Source organism: Hirundo rustica, chromosome Z (assembly GCF_015227805.2).
Source record: "Hirundo rustica isolate bHirRus1 chromosome Z, bHirRus1.pri.v3, whole genome shotgun sequence".
Lineage (NCBI taxonomy): Eukaryota > Metazoa > Chordata > Aves > Passeriformes > Hirundinidae > Hirundo > Hirundo rustica.
The window spans coordinates 23,125,737-23,146,315 of NC_053488.1; the positions used below are offsets into that span (position 1 = coordinate 23,125,737).

The 20,579-nt window shown below is 42.4% G+C and overlaps 1 protein-coding gene across 16 annotated transcripts in view; it reads right to left on the reverse strand.

Moving 5' to 3' along the window:
* CELF4 (CUGBP Elav-like family member 4) overlaps positions 1-20,579 on the reverse strand; it is a 715,408-nt gene that overhangs the window by 106,376 nt on the left and 588,453 nt on the right. For 11 of the 16 annotated variants that reach the window (XR_005704398.2, XM_040089937.2, XM_058424046.1 and 8 more), the window contains exons 4-5: positions 10,638-10,766; positions 5,806-5,885 (exon numbers count right to left, since the gene is read on the reverse strand). Coding sequence is in view for 15 of the 16 variants with exons in the window: in XM_040089937.2 (XP_039945871.1) it covers positions 5,806-5,885; positions 10,638-10,766 (209 nt within the window). In the remaining variant the exon portion in view is untranslated. The remainder of the gene's footprint in view (positions 1-5,805; positions 5,886-10,637; positions 10,767-20,579) is intronic. The other 5 variants (XM_040089949.2, XM_040089945.2, XM_040089947.2 and 2 more) reach the window with 1 other exon arrangement.

Consider the following 20,579-nt stretch of genomic DNA (forward strand, 5'->3'; position numbering starts at 1 on the left):
CATCCCTTTCCATGCCAGGGTGTTGGAACTAGATGGTCTTTAGGGTCCCTTCCTACCCAAACCATTCTGTGATTCTATGATTCTTGGGGCAGTTTTTGATAACTTCATATTTAAGTCACTCTTGATAAGCCAAACAGGTGACAAATTCCTTTAGCTTAAATTATGGAAAAAAAAGTCTCTTATGGTATGAAGGGATGTACATTGTCTAAGGAAAGAAGATAATTCTTTCACCTGTTACACATGTTTGGCTGGGAATTTTTGTACTATGAGTGGACTTCCAAAGAACATGATGGACAGAGGCTCAAAATCAACCTCATTCAAGGTGTTATGCCATTCATATTTTCTTGCTTAGTAAAAAGTGTAAAGTATAACAATTAGAGATCTAATCCATATGTAATCTAACAACACAGCAATAATTGCATAACTTGATGTAGTTGGTAGTCCCTGGACAGAGATTTGAATTTGGTGCTGTCAGTTATGATGGTATGAGCTGCACAGAAAAATATTTAAATGAAAGCCCTCAAGTTAACAAAGTTGTGCATTGCAATACTAACATTTTTTCAGAGTTCAGCTAAACTGAATCTTTCTCTGAAAGGCAGACGTCTGTTCAGTGCTTGTATCAAAGTCTCACATTTTCCCTTTTCACAAAACAAGAATGCCATCTGAAAAGTAATTTTCATAGAAAATGTTCAGCCAGCTGTAGATGGACTTGGGATGTTATTGCCTGGATGCAGAAGAAATGCAGTTCTTTGACCAAGCTGCTGCAGGCTTCTTCAGTAAAGCAAAGACAATTTGGCCTGTGTGGTAGGAGAAGCCACCTTACAGAAGTCTCTAGTTCTTGATTGCCTTAAACATCATTACTAAAGAAAGATATGGAATTAACATTGTACTGACTATCAGTGTGTTAAGCAGGTTCATAGCACATCTAATGGAACAGGAGCCAGGGAAGTCTGCTGCAGGATGCCTGGCTTCTGAATCCCAAATTGCTTTAACTTGTCAACAAACATCCAGGACAGATTTCAGGTCTCCCCACATTGGACATGAAGTGTTCACTTTAAGTTCCACTGGCCTTATCTTTAGTTTTTAAGCAGTATTAGTCCTTTTTTTCATTCTATATTGTACTTCGGAGGAAGAAACACTGTTTTGGAGCTGGAGGACCATAATAAATTGCCTAAAATTAGCTAAAAAGCACACTTCTATTTGGGTTTGCCTATTGGTTAGACAGGTTTAAAAATTTATTTCTGTAAAATAAAATTTCTTCAGTGATATCTATTTCCCTCTATTGATTATAAGAGAAACTTGGATGGTAAACTTAGATTACAACCTCAGACATGAGTTTCTTAACCTCTGGGTGTCTCAAATTAGGTTAGATGGGTCCCACCTCAGGTATCTTGTCTAAGTCTGTTACTGAGTTATCCATTGTAACGGGATAGGCGTGTCCAGAAGGTGATATTTCCCATCCTAGCACAGAGGAATGAAGAATGCACAAATCTCTGGAAATGTCTCTCTGCTTTCTGCAGGAATGCTAGAAGATATTTAGAATAGGTCATGAACTTTCAGACTGTTAAAGATAACCACATCACACCCTTCATTTCTCTCACCCTTGTGCAGGAAATGTACACAGTAAAAATACTGTTCTACCCCTTCCAGGAATGAATTCATAACCCAAGAAATTTTGAGTTGCCACAGTAGTCGAGCTGGTGAAAAGGGTGCAAAAATACTCTATTTTTTAACCCTGTGTATCTTCTGGGTAGGATAATAGTTGCTGTGACTTAAATGTGCATGATTCTGCCCCTCTACTCCACTCTCTTGAGACCCCTCCTGCAGTGCTGCGTCCAGCTCTGGGGCCCCAAACATAAGAAAGACATGGACTTGTTGGATTGAGTCCAGAGGAAACCACAAAGACGCTCAGAGGGCTGGGACACCTCCCCTGGGAAGATAAGCTGAGAGAGTTGGTGTCATTCAGGGTAGAGAAGAGGAGGCTCTGAAGAGACATTATAACACTTTCCATGCCTAAAAGACTACAAGGGAGCTGAGGAAGTGCTTTTGACAAGGGTCTGGAGTGAGAGGGGAGTGGCTTCATACTTAAAGAGGGCAGGCTTAGTTCAGCTGTTAGGAAGAAATTTGTTACTGTGAGGGTGGTGAGGCACAGAGAAGCTGTGGGTGCTCCATCCCTGGCAGTGACCAAGGCCTGCTTGGATAAAGCCTTGATCAACTTAGTACAGTTGATCAACCTAGTACAGCTGAAATTGTCTCTACTCCTGCTGATGGACATGTAGATGATCTTTAACATCCCTTTCAATCCAAACCATTTCATGATAGTTCGATAAAGTTTTGGGAAGAGCTTTTTCCGTGTGGGTGGATGGACAAGGCCACATCTTAGATTTACGGGATGTGTTCTGCAGAATGACTCTTCAACATTTGGCTGTTGGGCAGATATGAAGACATGGGGAGAAGGAGAAAACCAAGCTGAAGATGATGCCTGGGGAGGAGCATGACTGACAGGTAGAATGAAAATATTGCCCACAGTGATTGCAAATGGAGGTGGAGGATAGAGAAGACAGAATTTGGGTGGAAAAGTTCAAGAGCTCAGTTTTATGCATATTGAGCTTGTTCTGACAGCTGAACATCCACGAGGAGATGCTGGAAGGACAGACCAAGGCTTTGGGTTGGACAGGAGTTAGTTTTGAAGCAGAGAAATTAGATCTGCAAGCTGTCACTACAGCAATAGCAGCTGAATTTGTGTTGGTGGAGAAGGCTGTTAAGGACAAGGCTTGGATGAGGAAGAGAAGAGGTTGATAGGAAGAGACCTGTTTATGTCTTCCATATGGATAGGAAACAGAGACAGGAGGGGATGGAGTAATCAAAGCTAAAAGTACAGGACATGTAATTGCTGTAAACATATTATAAATACAAGCAAAAGTACATGAAGATTATGATTTCTTCTAAAGGATGATACAGAGATCCAGTAAAACACTCTCATATAATTGATGATAGAAAATATGATCTAAAAAGACAAAAAGGAAGCTCTCTTGGCAGGCAGGTATAGAAGGAACTTTGCATCTACTCAAAAGAAGGACATTTTGGGTAGCTTATTTCTAAAGGAAATTGATTGTGTAAAAATTGGAAATATTTAGACTTGGTGCACCCTTAGGAGAAACAGGTGCCTTGCATAGAGAAATGGTCTTGTAATGGGTGATGGTCAGGCACTTGTCCAAAGTAAGGTTAATTAAAAAAAGAAAAAGGAACTTTCATAAAAGAAAGTTGCCTTTTGAAACTATTAGGCAACATATGTTGTGTGAACAGGAAGTCACAGTAGAGCAATAATGTTGACAGCTGTAGAGAAACAGGAGTCTGCTGCAAGAATGAACAGCTCGAGACCTGACAAGAATGATGATGGATGCCCTGCTGGTGGTACACGAGGACAAACCAAGAGATGCTGAAATTGGCTGAACCACAGGAACAACACTGAGTTGGCATCACGACTGGACAAACGGAGCCAGTCCTAGTGGTGAGAGGAATGGAAGGGGGCTGAAGGAAGATGGCAGAAATGACCCCTTCCTTCCCAAGCACGATGGGCTGCGTCTGCATCTCACCACGAGGTGGCTGCATTTCCCTGTGAACGTCCAAGCAAGTCCTGAACAACGCTGCACACCCCCAAGTACCATGAAAACAAGAAAGGGCACAGAGATTCTGGCGGGATTTGGCTTATCTCATTCAAAGAGCTTTAGAAATTTCGAGCCACTGTGGGAAAAACCTGTTGCGCATCACGTCTTCATTGAGTGTTGGTCACTCTGCAGGTGCTCACAGGTCTGCAAATATGTGGTGACAGTGTTGTGCCTGGTTGTAGCTCATGGAAGACACAAGGAAATGCCATGTAGCAGCTTATAATGAAGAAGAGTAAATTAATTTCTTCCTTCCTCTACCTGTGAACTAAGAGTATATACGGTAAGGTTCAGCCAATCCATGGAAACTTGTGAAACCATGGAAACTTGATTCTGAGTCTGGGATGGGCATCTGATAAAGCTTAAATTGTGGTGCTTTTCCAGATGCCCTGGTTTGGTTATTAAAGAGTATTTCTATAACAGGAGTTTAAGTCAGATAGGTCAAGAGGACAAATGAGCCCATAAAATTGACCCTTGAAGTGACCAAATTCTCATGTGTTTTGTATATCCTAAGCTCAGATGATACCACCAGGATAGAGTCATAAGTCGTTTCCAGTGGAAGTGAGATGTTTTCATAATCCAAAGTGTTCTGAAAGAAGGAAGGAAAATGGCTGAGGAATAATGATATTTTGGATCTAGATCTAGATAAAATCTTTAACTCTTTGGATTTTGTCTGTTTTCTCATGTCCTTCCTCTCACCTTTTTATAGGAATTTGCACGGGTTTTGGGATTGGGACTGACTTTTTACTACACTTTTTTGTGGTACCACACCCTACTGAATTGAAATTCCTGATGTCTGCTTATAGACACTATGACTTTGGGTCAAAGTTTGAAAAGAAGTCACTAAAAGTTCCTCTTTAACCTGCCTCAGGAAAGATGTCCATAATACATCCGTATGGGATGTCAGCAGCAAGACCAACATCTGGTTTAGTTAGAAAGAGCCTTTTAGAAAGATACTCTTAGAAGTATTTAGGTAATTCAAAACATGAAGACTCCATCTTTAAGGAGACTTTTTGGTACCATCACTGGTAAATGTGTACAATTTTTAAACTGATTTGTATAAGATGGGCTTCCAAAAACTGAGATCTTGACGGTTTGCTAGTTTTAGAAATATTTTTGCTTGTAAAGAATTTTCTATTTTCATCCCTGCAAAGATCTAGAGAAAATCTGTTGGGCCCACTTTAAACTTATTTGGATAAATTCATGAATTTATATTGGAGTGTCTTATTGAAAGGGAGAATGTACACTCTTAAATATTTTTAATTGAGCTTTTTTGTATCCTTTCCAAGTTGTCAGCATGCTTCTTAGCCTTCCATGATATACACTGTGAATAATTAGTAATAAAAATAATACACTATTATAATAAACTGAAACAAGTTGTACCAGATTTTTTTTTCTCCTACTGACAGTGGAATGCCTTACATTCTTCTCTGTCTTGTGATGGTGTACAAATACCTATTTACACAGAAAACACAACCCCATTTCTATTTTCTTGAAGAATCAGTCTTGAAAACCCATAAGACTAGAAATTTGTGCATGTGGAAAGATGCCTCAGATTTTTCCAGGAAGATCCAGTAATTGGTTTGACACACTTTCAAAGGGCAGGTGTAGGGGACCAGACTTCTGCCTAGGTTGGTACTTTTGTGGTAACAGTGAAAGGCACCCATCACTCTTGTGATTTGTCTCTAACTCCTACTACCATGATGTGAACATGCTTCTCTCTGCTGACTGCTGGCAAAAAGTTCTTTATTCTCTGCCTAGAGACAGGGACTCTCTGAGGAGGGAATATGAAGAAACCCTTAGACACGAGTTTCTTCTTGATTCATCTCTCTGAAACTTGAAAAGTTGTGCTCATGGCAAGTCTGACCCAAAGTTTTTGGCATGTGTGAACCATATATCTATTTTTCAGGTCATTAAAACTGTTGGTGATAGAACACAGCAACCACTGGGGTTCTTCGCCTATGAGGAATGACAGTTCCATCCCAGCCTTTCCTCTGATTAGTTAAGCACACTCAAGACCCTGGGCCTTCCTGGATGATGAGTTTCAGAGCACAGATAAATAATTTCTCCTCCTCAATCAGGCCACAGGGCAGCCAGGGCTGGCCCAATTCTCACTTGCCTGTGTTACAGAGCTACTCACCGGCATTGTCTGGCTGCCATGCAAGGCATTGATGGCAGCTTGGGCCTCTGCATGTGAAGAGTATTTCACAAATGCACACCCTGGAATAGGAAAAAGAAGAACGTAAGAAAGTTTGCATGGATATCATGAAATTCCATCTATCTAAATATCTGGTCCTTAGAACTGAACAATAATATGGTTGTGAAGAAAGTATTAAAAAAAAAAAAAAGTGTCCTGGTCCTTTCCAGTGTCCAGACATCAGCAGCCTGAGGACCTCCTAAGATTAACTGCTTCCAGAATTCCCATATTGTTTGTACTAAGAACTGACAGACACAAACTTAACAAGTACATCTTGAATCTAGTCATGTTCTGTTCTCCACAGCTTTCCATGGCAGAATCTTGAACAGTTTTACAATTTATTAGGTGAAAAAGCTGTTTCTTTTATTTGTATTAGACTTAATGCTGAGTGTTCCTCCCTCTGTGGTTGTGAGATACAATATGGAAGCATGTGCAAGTTATTGCAAATCTGCGCACCCTTGATAAAAGCAACCACAGGACAAATGTACAGAAGGCATTCAAGTTACTCCAAACCCACAAGGTACCTTATCATATCACTCACTGCTTGGTAGAGCTCTGTGACAGACTGCCCAGAGATTGTCTTGGCTCCAAGCCACTTAGGTCTGGCAAAGCATGAGACACCTTCTGGTGAAGTAGCAGGGGTGGGAGAAGTGCCTATGTGTTGATTACCATCCTGCCACCACTAAAACTTGAATCTTAGTTTTTCATAGCTGCAAAGGCAGTTCCTGTGTAGGTGTTCTCTTCTGGACATTAGAGAAACGTGGGCAGTGTTTCTCTGGCCTGTGTTGCTCTGCGTGGAATCTCACACCGAACCCTTATATAAGGTTTTAGGGCAGAAAGCTGCATTTATGGATAGGTGCTGGAGTGCATATATGATCCACACTTTAAAGGGTTACATGCACTTCTAGGGTGGGGGAAAGTATTGCCAACACCCCCAGCTACAAGCAAACTGACTCACAGACAGGAAGGGTAATTTCCATATGCTAAGGCAGTTTTTGGAACAGATTGGGAGAGATTTGAGAAGTCTTGGCTTCCATCCCCTTCTATTACTACCAATGACTTTTGAGCTTTTAATCAATTTTCAAAGTCCTCTCAGTTTCCCTGAAGAGGTGCAGTTTGCAGGGCATGGGATGCCAGTTCTGACAGTGGGATGCTCTCCTTCAGCCCCTTTGCAGCTTCTTTAGAAGGTCTTCACACCCTTTTGGATCCCTACAGTGCAGGGTGAAAAATGAAGAAATACAACTTGCAAAGTAAAAGAATGAACTCCAAAGGTGCCTAAAATCATCAATGCAGGCTGATAGAAGTGAGAGTGAAGAAAGTAGTGATAGCCCCTTCTAAAAATAATATACATTTATAAAATATTTTACAGTTTACTTGGAGAGCTGTTCACTTTGCATCACACTCTCAGCACTGTGCCCAGGCTGCATTTCAGGAAAGGCTCAATGATTATTGCTAATAGTTGGATCTAATTTATAAAGAGCTGAGAGGAGACAATCGTAAGAAAATGAGACAGATAAACTTCAGCTGGAAACAATAAGGATCAATTATGACATAATCCCAGCCCAGCATTCCCGGGCTCCTGAGATACTGTGTCTTCCTCTTCATTAATCAGAGATAATCCAGAATTAGGGTGTTTAATTATTTGCAGAGATTCTTTTGTACTTTCTGCCTCTAAAAAGAAGATGCTGATTAGCAAATATAAAAAAAGCTTTCCAGTTCCAGTCACCAATTTCATTTAGAGAAGGATTTTTGGCTGTGGTGCTGCTGTCATGTCAAAGACTTCACTCTTGTTGGATGAAATTCACTCCTGTGCTGGGGGTTCTGGTGGATCAGTGGAACTGGATAAAGGAGGGAATAAAGCGAGTAGCAGGTATTTATCTTGTTTAATGCCCAGGATGCTAATGGGATTCCTCCTACTGCTTTCTATTAACTGCTTCCAGTAGGTTTTGAGGTAGCAGGATGAGTGAAAACTCAGCTTTTACTCATGTAAATGTCAAGGCAATAGCAGAGATCCAAACATTATGTCCTTTTTGTTTGTGCATTCAATTGGATGGCTTCTGTACACATCACCAAAAGTGCACATAATCTTCTTTCCTGTTGTCACCAGATCTGCGTTCAGGAGCTGGTGAGCTGAGGATGCAAGGCATGTCACTCTTCGCAGAAGAATGGTGTCCTTTTGACAGGAGCAACTCCAGAGAGTGAAGGGATTTTGACACACACAGAGATGCATGTGCTTAAGTTTCTGCTGTTCCTTTCCTTCCTGACTGGAGTTGGAAGGGCTGCTCTGACTGTTTTGTCAGCTTGGAAGAGACTGCAGTATCAAACCCAAGGATTGTAATTGCAGAGGGTTGTAAGACTCCTGTTTTGGAGGGTGCTGTTAGAAATTTTTACTTTCTGAGTTAATGAGGGAGACTGCTGAATGGGAAAAAATTAAAAAGGGAAAAGGAATAACAGCACAGAGAGCAGCAGCAATGACGACTCTGTGGGTCCTTCTGGATCCACTTCAGGTCCCTCACCTGAGAACTCCTGCACTCCTGCCTGAACCCTGGTGAGCTTTACCTGCAGTGGTGCAGGATCACTTCATCCTCTCCCAGGAAAGACAGGTGTTGCATTCCCCTTCCGGGTGAGAAATTCCTCAGTCACAGCTCTTCTGCCACTTGGTTCCCTACTCCAGGCGCTGTTCCTAGCACTGCGAGTCATTCAGGAGGTATTTCTGCAGACCCTGAAAGCCATGGCTCAGGAGAGCGCCCGCGGCTTCAGGAAAGGCTTAGGCAGCTTTTTGGCTATGCCTGGACTGTGATGGCATTAAACCAGGGAGCTGCAACCCATCTTCTGAGAGCAGTGCTTACACTGAGCTTCCTGAAGAGTGTAGAGGCTCACCACAGGGATACTTGGTAGGCTGGGTAGGATTTAAGCGCATGGGATCTGACTGTTGTCTGGAATTTAGCCAATCTTCTTAAATCTCAATATACATAGAATTCAACCCTTATGGGTTTTACACAAAATAAGTAGCTCACAAGCAATGTGTGTCACATACTGGTTTCTAGCAGATGGAAAACATTACAGACTGGGAATAACTTTGTGGGAGTTGTGGCTTCCCTGACTGTCTCCTAAGATAAGGGCACTAGCCTTAACTTTTCCATTGGATTGACTGCTCTGTGTGCATGTGTGTATGCATGAAACCATGTGTGTGTAAATTAGGAGCTTCACATTCTCAGTAAATAGCACCAGCAAATGGAAGCTGGTAATATTAACTCTGTCAAGGCTCAGTATTGATCCTGAACAGCTCAGTGAAACGTCAGCCTGAGACTGCAGCCTGCTAGCACTAATAATTAAACTGGTTAGCAATATGGAGCTGCCACTCAGATTGTCTTATAATGAAATTGTTTTAGAAGGAAAAAAAAAAAAAAAAGAACAAGTATGAAGACAAGTCTGTGGGTAGGATCTCCTCTGCAATTTGTTTCTTACAGAACTCAGACTTTATTGCCTTTATTATTACTCTGTTTAACTCCTTTGTCACTAGATTTCATTCCAGGTGGAAGCAGACAGACTTTTTTTTTTTTTTTTTTTTTTTTTTTTTTTTTTTTTTTTTTTTTCCCCCCCAATTTACTGATTTGACATACTTAATTTCTGCTGTTATGATGGCTGGAACTTCTCTAGGACATCCTATCCTATTACTTCCCCATGGGCCAGCTGCTGTCTTTGGGTGTTGTAAAAAAAAAATAATCACAAAACTGAAAAAAAGGTGCTTATGGCTTATTTTCAGCCATTATATCAGGAAGACTATACTGTGCTGATGTGTATTGAACAGCAATGAGGCTGACGTAAAGTATTTTTCTTAGCCACCAGTGATTTTATGGAATTACAATATCTTTCTCCAGTGCATCACTGTGATTTGGATTTTTTTTCCCCGCCTGTTGCAAAAATGTGCTGGTTGATGTTGTCACTTGTCAAAATATCCAATGAGATAAGAACTGTGTCAGCAGGACTGGCCTCTTCTCTGGTGTTGGACATGCCAACACAGTTTATGCTATATTATATGCAGATCAATATTTAATGGACACATTATACTGCCAGGAGGAGAGGGTTTCCCAGTCAGATTGAAGTTTGTTTGTTTAGAGACTTATGGGGGGAAAATATGACTTTCCTTCACAAGAGAGAAGCCTCATTCTCATGCCTGGGCTGTAGCAGAAGGTCTTTTGTGCTGTCCAGGTAAAAAAGAATGGCAGAAGGAAGAAAGGCACCTAGTTTTGCAATGAGGTATTTGCGTGTTTCAAACAGTAAATGTGTAATGAGTGTAATATTTAAACTGGCACCCATACCCTTGCAGCTGCAATCACTGGCTGGCATGGGTCCATGCAAAGACCAGGTGAAAAAGGGAAAGACCTGAGGCTGGTGGATGAGAGATAAACAAAGACGATGATGGAGCCGGTGAGTCAAGATGTAAAGTACCAATACGGGCTATTTTTAAAGAAAGAGTCTTCCTGTTCAACAGGGTGGGGAGAGCACATGTTGGGTGAATGTAAAGGTCCTGTTCAGAAGAGAAGCATCAGCTTGCATGTAGTGATGCACAGCCCACTGGAGATGTGTTCTACAACGCGATCAGCTTTTTCATCTCATGCACAGAGTCACCAGCAGAGTAAAAATGTGACCCCTCCTAAAGTAAGAGGTGCTGCTCTGGGGATACATTTGTTAAACCAAAGATACACTTGTTAAACCAAAAAATGTTATATACATGAAGACCAGGGTCTAGGTCAACACAAGCCATCCCTTACCTTTGCTGTTGCCATCGGGTCCCCGAAGGATTGTGCACTCCTCAATGTTGCCAAACGCCTCGAATAGCCTGCGCACATCATCTTCCGACTGCTGCTTATTGAGCATGCCCACAAAGAGTTTTCTGTCTTCTGGAACAAAATAAAGAGATGCTTACCATATTTCAGGAGGGATGTGAAAGCCAAGACAGCTCAGTATTACATGCAACGCAAACAGTGACTTCACCGAGGTGACACATCTATAAGCTGCTAGCATTTTCAGGTGGCAGGCTCAAAAAACCTTAACAGCCTTTGACTTCACAAGTACTTGAAGAAAATACAGCAAATTTTGGAAAAACCAAACAACCAAACAACAAACAAAAGTGGTTTGGTTATATATAAAATCTTTATCTGCCTCTAAAAATCTAGGCACCAAAATCTTCCAAATCAGCTTCTTCTGATCAGTTTTTTGCTGTTAGTTTGCAGTAGCTGAAATGACAACACTGCTCAGACTGCAATCCAAGAGGAATGTGATAAATATAGTATATTGGAACCAAGTCCCAATGAAAAATAACATAAGTTAGTAGTCCTAGCAATACTAAATAAGTTGCATGAAAAAAAATGTTTAACATAAGCTTTTTTAAAACAGGATATAAAGGAAGTCATAGCCTCTAAACTGGAGATTTGTCATTCATGCCCACTCAGAGACACGTATCTACAAGTTTGGATGAGATTTTTAATATATTTATAAAGTTCATTTGAAATAAGCTCAAAGTTTTTGAAATTTAAACTGTTTTTTTTAAATAAAAAGTTAACTTATATGATTGCTAGTATCTGAGATAACAAATGCAGGTGGTATTTCATGCCAAGCAGGAGGTTTTCTAGTCGTGGATAATTGTATTCTGAACAAGGATGCTCAGTGTGACCCAGCACTGTGCACTCACAGCCCAGAGAGCCAAACGTGTCCTGGGCTGCACCCAGAGCCCCGTGGGCAGCAGGAGAGGGAGGGGATTCTGCCCCTCTGCTCTGCTCTGCTCTGCTCTGGTGAGACCCACCTGGAGCTCTGCAGCCAGCTCTGGGGTCCCAGCACAGGAAGGACAAGTGGCTGTTGCAGTGAGTCCAGAGTAGGAATTGGAACTAGATGGTCTGCAGGGTCCCTTCCAACCCAAAGAATTCTACGATCTATACTTGGACTTAAAAGAAATTTGGGGGTCTTCATGGAGACACATCCAGAAAGTATTGGTGAAAACAAATGATTGGCAGAAGGATCTCAGAGGAGGATGAGTGACACCTCTCAATCAGGTTTCTGTTCAAAGACTACTGCCATTACACCCCAAAAAGAGAAAATTTACATAGTTTACATTGTGTAGGTAAACAGGCCATTTGCGCATGATTCATGAATGTCCTATTTATGATTCATTAAACACTATGTAAATGTGTGAACCAAGAGGGTTTTTCAGAGCACATTACAGAGTAGATATAATTAATTTGAATAAATATATGTAAATATCTGAATTGTTTTAAAAAAAATAAATTATTTTTTAGTGTACAGGGTAACCTAAAGCTGAACAAAACACTGGCTTGCAATAACCCTTTTCTGGCTGTTTAATTGGGCAATTCATGTCACTTTTGTTCACTGAGAAATCACTGGTGTAGGCAATCTGTTCTGCTTCAACCAGTGTTTGATCAAAATTCCCCTCTCCAGGATGCACCTGCACATTGGCAAATTACTTTACAGCCTTGTATGTGAATAATTTTTCATGCAGTGGCTATTGAATGAGGATATTAGGAGCTTTCAAGCCTGCAGTCAAGTTATCCACGACAACAAAAAGTGTACTGCCCACAGAAAAGCAGGAATTATGTTGTCTTCAGCTAGGCTGCTGAACTGCTGGGGAAAACAGGTTTAGGGAGATACAGGTACACTTCTGGTAGGTGAGAAAAACAGAAATTGCCTTCTGATAGACCTATTAAAGTAAGAAGTATTCCTACTTTATGTTGGAATTGATTATGTAGATGGGTGTTTTGAGGTCTTTGCTGGCAACAAAAAATTCAGATTGTAGTGGTGCACAAAACCCCACCTAACACCATGAGGCTTGTAGGTTGTCCCCACCTCACAAGAAGGTGATTTGGACATGTGAAAAGCTTGTTTTCCCAATGGCCAAAGTGTCCTGCAAAAGAGACTCTAAGATGTGAGGTACAAGCCTTGGAGAAGCAGCTGCTGCAGTCCACAGTGTGCTCTGGGGGGTATCTTTCATTCTGGGGCATGACAGAGCCTTAGGAAACAAGTCCAGTCCAGATTCCAAGGGTTTCCCAGATCTTGGAAGAAAACCCACCTAGCAAATGGGATCAGCTTTCTGCAAGATATTTTAGGAAGGAAGGTCAGCTGTAAAGGACTAGCAACAGGATTGGCAAAAGGTACTGCCTAGAACTTTGTGTCTGTTAAATATCAAATGTATCATAAAAAAAAAAAAAAAAAAAAAAAAAAAAAAAAAAAAAAATCACATCCCTCCTCTGTCAGCAAAACTGCAAAACTGTCTAGTGTGGAACTAGTCTGAAACTACCTTGTCTGGTCTAGTTTATGCAAAGCTAAAACCAGGTGTTTTAGGAACTGCTCAAATTATTATTTTTACACCCGCCCACCCTTCATCTTTCCAGTACACTGGGACTGTACTGGCTGGCAGATGATGGGGTGCTTTGATGAGCTGTCCATGAGATGGTCATCAGGAGCAGGCTCTATCAAAGGAGAGGTTCACCTTCCCCAGGAGTTGCTGGTCCAGGGGAGATGGCATGAAGGTGATTCGCATGGACAGCCACTACTTAGACATCATCTCCAACCCCATCTCCAAATCAGCATCCTGTCTCCCTCCTGAAAAACAGCACTCTGTGTAGTCAGGGGAATGATCTGTTATATCTGCTGTCTCAGAACTCTACACGACCACACAGACAAAAAATTAGTCAATTTAACAAGTTTTTTTACTTTCAGTAGTTTCTATAACAAAATGTTGTGTTTGCCTCTCACATCCCAGCTCTTTCAGGGAACTCAACACTTTTCACATATCCTCAGTACAAAAAGAGAGGTAAGAGTCCAGCAGAAGGGACCATTCAATATGTTCCAGGTCTCAGCTAATGAGTTTATCCTCTAATGGCTCTTTATGAGCCTCTTACACCCTGGGCATCATCCCACACTACTCTTCCACATCCCAGACAAAAAAACCCCTGACCTGAAATACTTCAAGAAAAAATACTTCTGATTTGTAAATATGTCTAAAAAAGACCATGAGTTTGCAAGAATAAAATAAAGAGGGGATGTGTTGATGTCATCAAGGTGTGTCTTGAGCATGTGCGCACACCCTTGGTGCTCCTCACCAGATATTTCCAGAGTCATCTAGTGAGATTTGAGAGCCCTAAATCCTACAAAAACCTTAGTTTTAGTCTGCATATAAGCCTGGACCAGTCCTAGATGATGCTGCCCCTAAGCTCTCCCTGCCTGTACGGTCTGTCTCTACCAACAATATCACCATCCCCAGTCCCATGGTTCCTTCTTTTTCAATGAGATGCTGTTCCAACTACATGTGTCTCAGGATTCACACCTGAATTTCAGAGCACTGGGCAGACTCAGTCCCCTATCTCCTCCATTGCCAGTCTCAGTGCTCAATGCCATTTCAGACTGCAGGACTGTGGGGTGAAAAACATTCAGACCAGGGCTCCTAAGACCTGGGCCCCAGACCAAAGTGAACACACAGTGAAGAAGAACAGAAATATCACTGTCCAGGGCAGAAGGGAAGGACAAAAGAAGTCAAGCATGAGACCATGATCTGGGATGTGCTCAGCATAAGCTGTGGACATGACTGTGTGCTACAGCCCAAACTGGCCTGTGGCCATGGAGAGGTGGTTGTACCTTGCAGTACCACACAGTCTTGCTCAATGAAGATAGACACCCAGGAGGAGCATCCTCCATCTCCTCCCTATGAGGGGAATGAAGACAGTGAGCTTACTCAGCGTGCCTAAGAACAGGTGTGATGAAAGAAGCTTATTCCATATAGCGTCCTCAAGGCCCCGCACGGCAACTATTGATTCATATCTGAGTGTCTTCCCTTTGCTTTTGTGAGGAAAAACCTGTCCAAATTTCTGTCTATTACATTCTCTCAAATCACAATTTCAGTTTCTATCTCATCTGAGGTCTCCCCACTAACCTTGCTGCAGTGACAGCCCTAAAAACAGCACCACTATGAGCAGTGACACTGCCCTGCAATGCTGCAGCTGAATATGTGTCCATGTGAGCCTCTTTTCCTCATGTTTTTGTCTTCCTTCATTATTATACACCCTATTATCAGTCTTTTTTCTACAAGCTGAGTCCATCATGCTCGCTTTGCCATGGAAATATCCAATTATGGGTGGATATTTTTGTGTGTGGTGGCACTCAGGAGAGCCAAGGAGGTTTTTGCAGGTGAATTCTGATAATACTGAAAATTAAGTTTGTCTCAAGGCTGCCACATTTTGCAATAAACAAATCACAACAGACTTCCCTCTTCTTGACTACTCTTCCAGGAATGGAGACTTGTGCCTGTCAGGAAAAGCTGGCTGCAAGGCACCATGGTGAAGAAACACAGCTTGTCAGATAAACATACAGTATCTACAGACATCCCTCCAGTATTTATATGCAGCATTGGCACCTTCCCCAGTGCAAATAGGGGCTAAATTATTCTCTGTTCTATTTGTATTTAAATGTTATGTTTCCATGATGAGTGTAAGGCAGAGGTGTCAGATGGGCCCGGGCGAAGGAGACTGCACACGTGAAAGGTGAAATAATACAGCGCTGCAAACCAAGTGCTGAGAGGAGATGGGAAGGGGGAACACTGGAGCGAGGGGGAGAAGGGGGAGGACGGGCACTAATTAAAGAGACAGAAGGGACAATGAGATGCAGGATGTTTGACCCTCTGTGGAGCAAGAGGACAAGAACAAGAATCACAGCAATTGTGGAGGGACTGGGGGAAAATTAGGGTCACTCGCAGGGAGACATGACACAGGATTGTGTTTATCCAGACAGCTCTCACTAATGTATATGTGAGCGTGGGGGTACATTTAGATAAGAGTATATAAATACACTTCTGTTCTCGTATTCCTCATGCAAAACAAAGAGGTTGAATCCCTGTATCAGGAAAGCGCAAACCAGCTTTACCATCTAGAAAGTGGCTTCTGAGGCCTTGGAAATAAAGATGGACAGATTTACCATTTCAGTGTCCCGGGCTAATTTATATAGCTAGTAATTATTTGTCCCTGCTGCTATTGCCCTTCTTCCCAAACACGCTTGCATACAGAGGGGGAGCAGCTGCAGTGCTTTGGTCCTGGCACTGGGAAGCCTTTAAACTTATCTCCTTGGCACTATGTCATGACAAAGCAGCCTAGAGGTTTTCTATGCAGGTATGAGTAAGAAGAAAAGCCAGTGCATAGTACCAACAGGCACATTTACTAGGGAGAATGAAAGAAGCAGAGTTGATCTTCCTTGCCCACACTCCTGATTTGCCCTTGGCAGAGAAGGAAGAGGAGATAGCACTGAGGGTGCTGCTCACAAGCACAGAATCAGAATGGTTTGGGTTGGGAGAGATCTAAAAGGGTCATTTTGTCTAAGCCCCTGACAGTGAGCAGGGACATCCTCAACTGGAGCAGGTTGCTCGGAGTCTTGTCCAAGAGGATCTTGAAAGTTGCCAGGAATGAGAAACCTATAACCACTCTGGGCTGCCTATGTCAGTGTTTCACCAGCTTCTTGGTAAAAAAGATGTTCTTTGTATCTAGAGTGAATCTGCTCTCTTTTGTTTGAAAAACAGGAGCCCTTATCCTATTGCTACTGGCTTTATTCAGAAGTCTGTCCCCACCTCTCTTAAGCATCCTAAAGTATATAAAGACCCCAATGAAGTCTGCCTGAAGTCTTGTCTTCTCCAGGCTGGACAATCCCAATTCTCTCAGCCTGTCTTCATAGCAGAGGTGCTCCAGCCCCCTGATTATCTCTGGATAATCTGTGTGGCCTCCTGTGGATAGTCTATAACAGGTCCACATCCTTCTTATGGCAGTGGCCCCAGAACTGGATGTAGCAGTCACAAAACCACAAGAAAAGCCTCACTAAAACAGAATGGGGGGCAGAATCACCTGCCTTAACTTTCTTTTGATGCAGACCAGGACAGGGCTGGTTTCTGGGCTGCAAGAGCCCATTGCTGACTCGTGCCTAGGCTTTCATCCAGCAGAACTCCCAACTCCAAGCAGTGGGATCAGGCATATGCCAAAATCACAGTGGTGAAAAAGAGCTATAAACCTGGGTTTCTTTCAGACAGCCATGACCAAGGAATCCTACACAAGTCAAAGGAGAGAGAAGGAACCTGAGAGAGGAAGGGTGATCTACAGATACCCTGAACATTATGAAAGTTTAGTTTGAGCTCTGAACTCAAATCTGCAAGTTCAAACCTATCATTCTCTTGAGCCAGAGTGCCCCACTACTCCCCTTAACCTGTGCTAATCAGGTGATCAATAGGCTAAAAGCAGGGCATTTCCCAGGGCCTGGGTTTCACACTCCTATTGCCATTTTCACAGTAGCCCTACAGCTACGTGATGATGATTACCACCCTTTCCACAGGGGAAGTGATTATGAATGCTGTTGTAGCTAATTGTAAATTAGCTAATTATCTTCTCTGTAGTACCTTGCTGGAAAAGGTTTTTTGATGTTTCAAAAATTAAATGGGGGAAAAATCTAACAAGATTCAAAAGCCAAATAACAGAAACATGGTGCTACCTAAATCCAAACGATAGCAAACAAACCCTCTTTCCACCTGCAGCTCCTATTTGGCCCCTTTTCCCTCCTCCTCCTCATATCAAACAAGACCCTCAAGGGGCTACTTCTGCTACAGGCTTTAAAATGTTTGCTGATTTTACCTCTTCCGTGCAGTTAGGTGTTGTGGGTCATCCCTAATCACATTTTAGCAGGACTGATTTCTTTGCACTGATCTCTTCCCCTCCTCCCTCTCTGGTTTGGTTTTACTTAACAGATCCTTTATATCCCATACCTTAGCAGATATGATTGCATAGCTGCTGGTTTCCAACTGCTGGAGACAGAGGCTTTGAGACACAGCTGTGTGATGGGGACAAGCGCAAATGAATATAAGCCCAGGTGTGGGAGCATAATTCTCCCATGCAAAGAAGGAAGCTTCATCCCACAGGTGCACTACTCTCCACTGTTGCATGTCAAAAACTTAGTTTGAAGGATTTCTCTTACTTAATTGCTTTGCTGCACTCTGAGCCTTGACTTGGATATAGATCCTGTAAACAGAGTGAAAGAACAGCTGAGCAAGAGAAGGAGAGTCTGTCTGACTCTGCTGTCTCTGGCAACAGCCAGTTGTGGATGTTTAAGGGAAGAGTAAAAGAATGCGGAATTTTGTTGATCCCCCTGAATATTGTCCTAGAATTCAGTGCTCTGCAACTGAGGGAATTTAGGAGTTTGCAATGGTAGTAGATAGTACCTAGATCTTACTTTGGGAAGAGTGGAAATCATTCCTGATCCAGTTATGGAAGAGTGGACCCATGAAGATGTTCAAGCGCTTGGCTGAAGCTCTTTTCTGTACATTTCAGACTGGATTTTGGGACTCCTAAGTCCCATTTTCAGCCATGCCTTGGAAACTATGGAAAGCAAAACCACATTTCTCTTAGAGTGATTTGTTATGCCTGGTACCAAAGAGATATGTGACTCTGCAGTTACTGTTATTAAATACTTATATCTCTGCCAAAGACAGCTGCCTCAGTGGAAATATGGGCTGCATAAATTACCCAGTGAAAAAGGCAGCCTCAGTTTCCCCACCTGCAAAAGGATTTATTGATGTTTGCAACTGGCAAAACCGGGCATTGGTGGGGTTTGCCCTACTCTAGGACCACAGGTGCAGAAATAATGAAATGTACCTGACAGGCTGGGAGTCAGATCTGTGGCTGAACTCTACAATGGTTTCTATCAGATTTAAATGGCTGGAGCTTTCTCAACTCCTTTTCATGCAAGAGCATGAGAGTAAGTCAAGGCAGGGTCTAGTCCTCAATAAAAGCCTACTTTTACAATGACTGTGAATCTTGGAGTTATCTTACAGGGAGAGATTTTCGTGTCCTGCGGTAGTGTGACTCCTAAAGACAGTGGCACAGCGATCAAGATGCTTCTGTCCAAGAGAACACAGAAGATGGCTGCTGTTGGCCCTGCGGGAAACTGGAAAGAAAATTAACTTGTTGCCAGATGTGGAACATGATGTCTAAGACTACATTTTTTAGTTAAACGTGACTGGGCCTCTTCTCTTCTTTCAGTGTCCCAGTCTATGTTACAGTCCTACCTTTCTGAGAAAAGCCCTGCTATACAGGGAACTGGAAGAGGTCCTTGATGTGCAGCAGCTGTAAACCACATTCGGGTATTGGCTGGGAGAGCAAGCATATGAGCACAATAGTAAAAGTGCAGAGCCATGATGAAAAATGGAAGGAGATGGAGAAGTCTCTTCGGAGTAGGAGGGTGGGTGGGGTTTGGATTTGGCTGGTCGGTGCTGCTGTAGCAACACCTGCTGTGCACCAGCACTGAAGTGAAACCCAACCACAAACCGAGAGCCTCGTCAGGCCAGTTCAGATGAAAACACACTCAGGCTTCCTCTGTGCACATAGGCTGTGGACAAAACTTTGGCCATGGGCCAAGAAAATCCTGCCATGAAGACACATCCTAAGTGATTCTAACAGCAGGCTATTGTACAGCTACAAATATTATAACCCCAAGACAAATATCTGTAGTTCTGACTCGCTGAAGAGCACTGTCACAACTGTCTATTGCCAAGAGATGCTATTCCCTGTGCAGATCTTAAATGATAGTTTTTATGGTGTTTGATACTGAGCTGGGAAAACAACTGGAAAAGATCCATTTTATTTGTAGCCCTTGCTTAGGAAACTGTTGGTGAGAAAACTCCAAAACCCCATGCCAGGCAAAGCATAAAGTCTTTGCCTCTGAACTGTGCCTCACAGCTCATAATTCTTCTTAGTCGTTATCTGAAACACGCAACTGGAATATTTGTGAGAATTGTTCCTGAGGCAGCGTTTTTTAGGAAAAGACTTGGGAGTCAAAGTCTGGTCTTTCTAAACTCAACTTATAGCCTAAACATACACTTTCTTTTCACAATCTTACCACAACAGGAAGAATATCTGAATCAAAATCAACCTTTCAATCATGAAAAAAAGGTAAAAATCAGAACTCTTTCCCTAAATATTAGCAGCCGGTTCTTACAGTTCCTATTTCCTGGGTACAGCCCTGGAAATGTTCTTGGGAGAATGCACCTAAGGAGACCCAACACGGAAGAGTGGATGTGTTCAGCTGTGCTATGACTAAATTTCACAGGAATTTGCATGACTGTTTAGGCTTCTTCCTCCTGTGAATCCACAATTATCTCAGTCCAGTTTGATGCATTTCCAGAAGAAGAAGAAGTAGATGAAGGGGGAGACTCTCTTGTGTTATCAAATGACACCTCAAATGAACACCGATTTATGCTTTTGCACTCATCTTTCAGAGGCAGCTCAGTTTTGAATACAACTTTTACTGCCTTTGGTTCTGGGGAATTTAACAGATCTTAATTCCTATGTGTAACATCCCCATTTCACTCTGTGGCCACACAAGGTTGAGGCTGAGCCTGAAGGGCCATTTGGTTTTCACGCTCATTCAGAGCAAAGCTTGGAAGCTTCTTGACAAACTCTGCAGGGTCAGTGGTGTCAAGACTGGTATGTCAGGAAAATAAGTTTCAGTGCCTAAACTGAACTAAACTAAACAGGTCACACTGGTGACCTATTGAAGACTTGAAACATTTTCCAGAAGCCTAGAAGGCCAAGACATTAATCTGTGGTAGCACTCCAGCCTTGAGCACTGAGGACTATTGAAACAAGCACAGGCATGGGCAGGAAGCGGGGTGGGAAGGATAT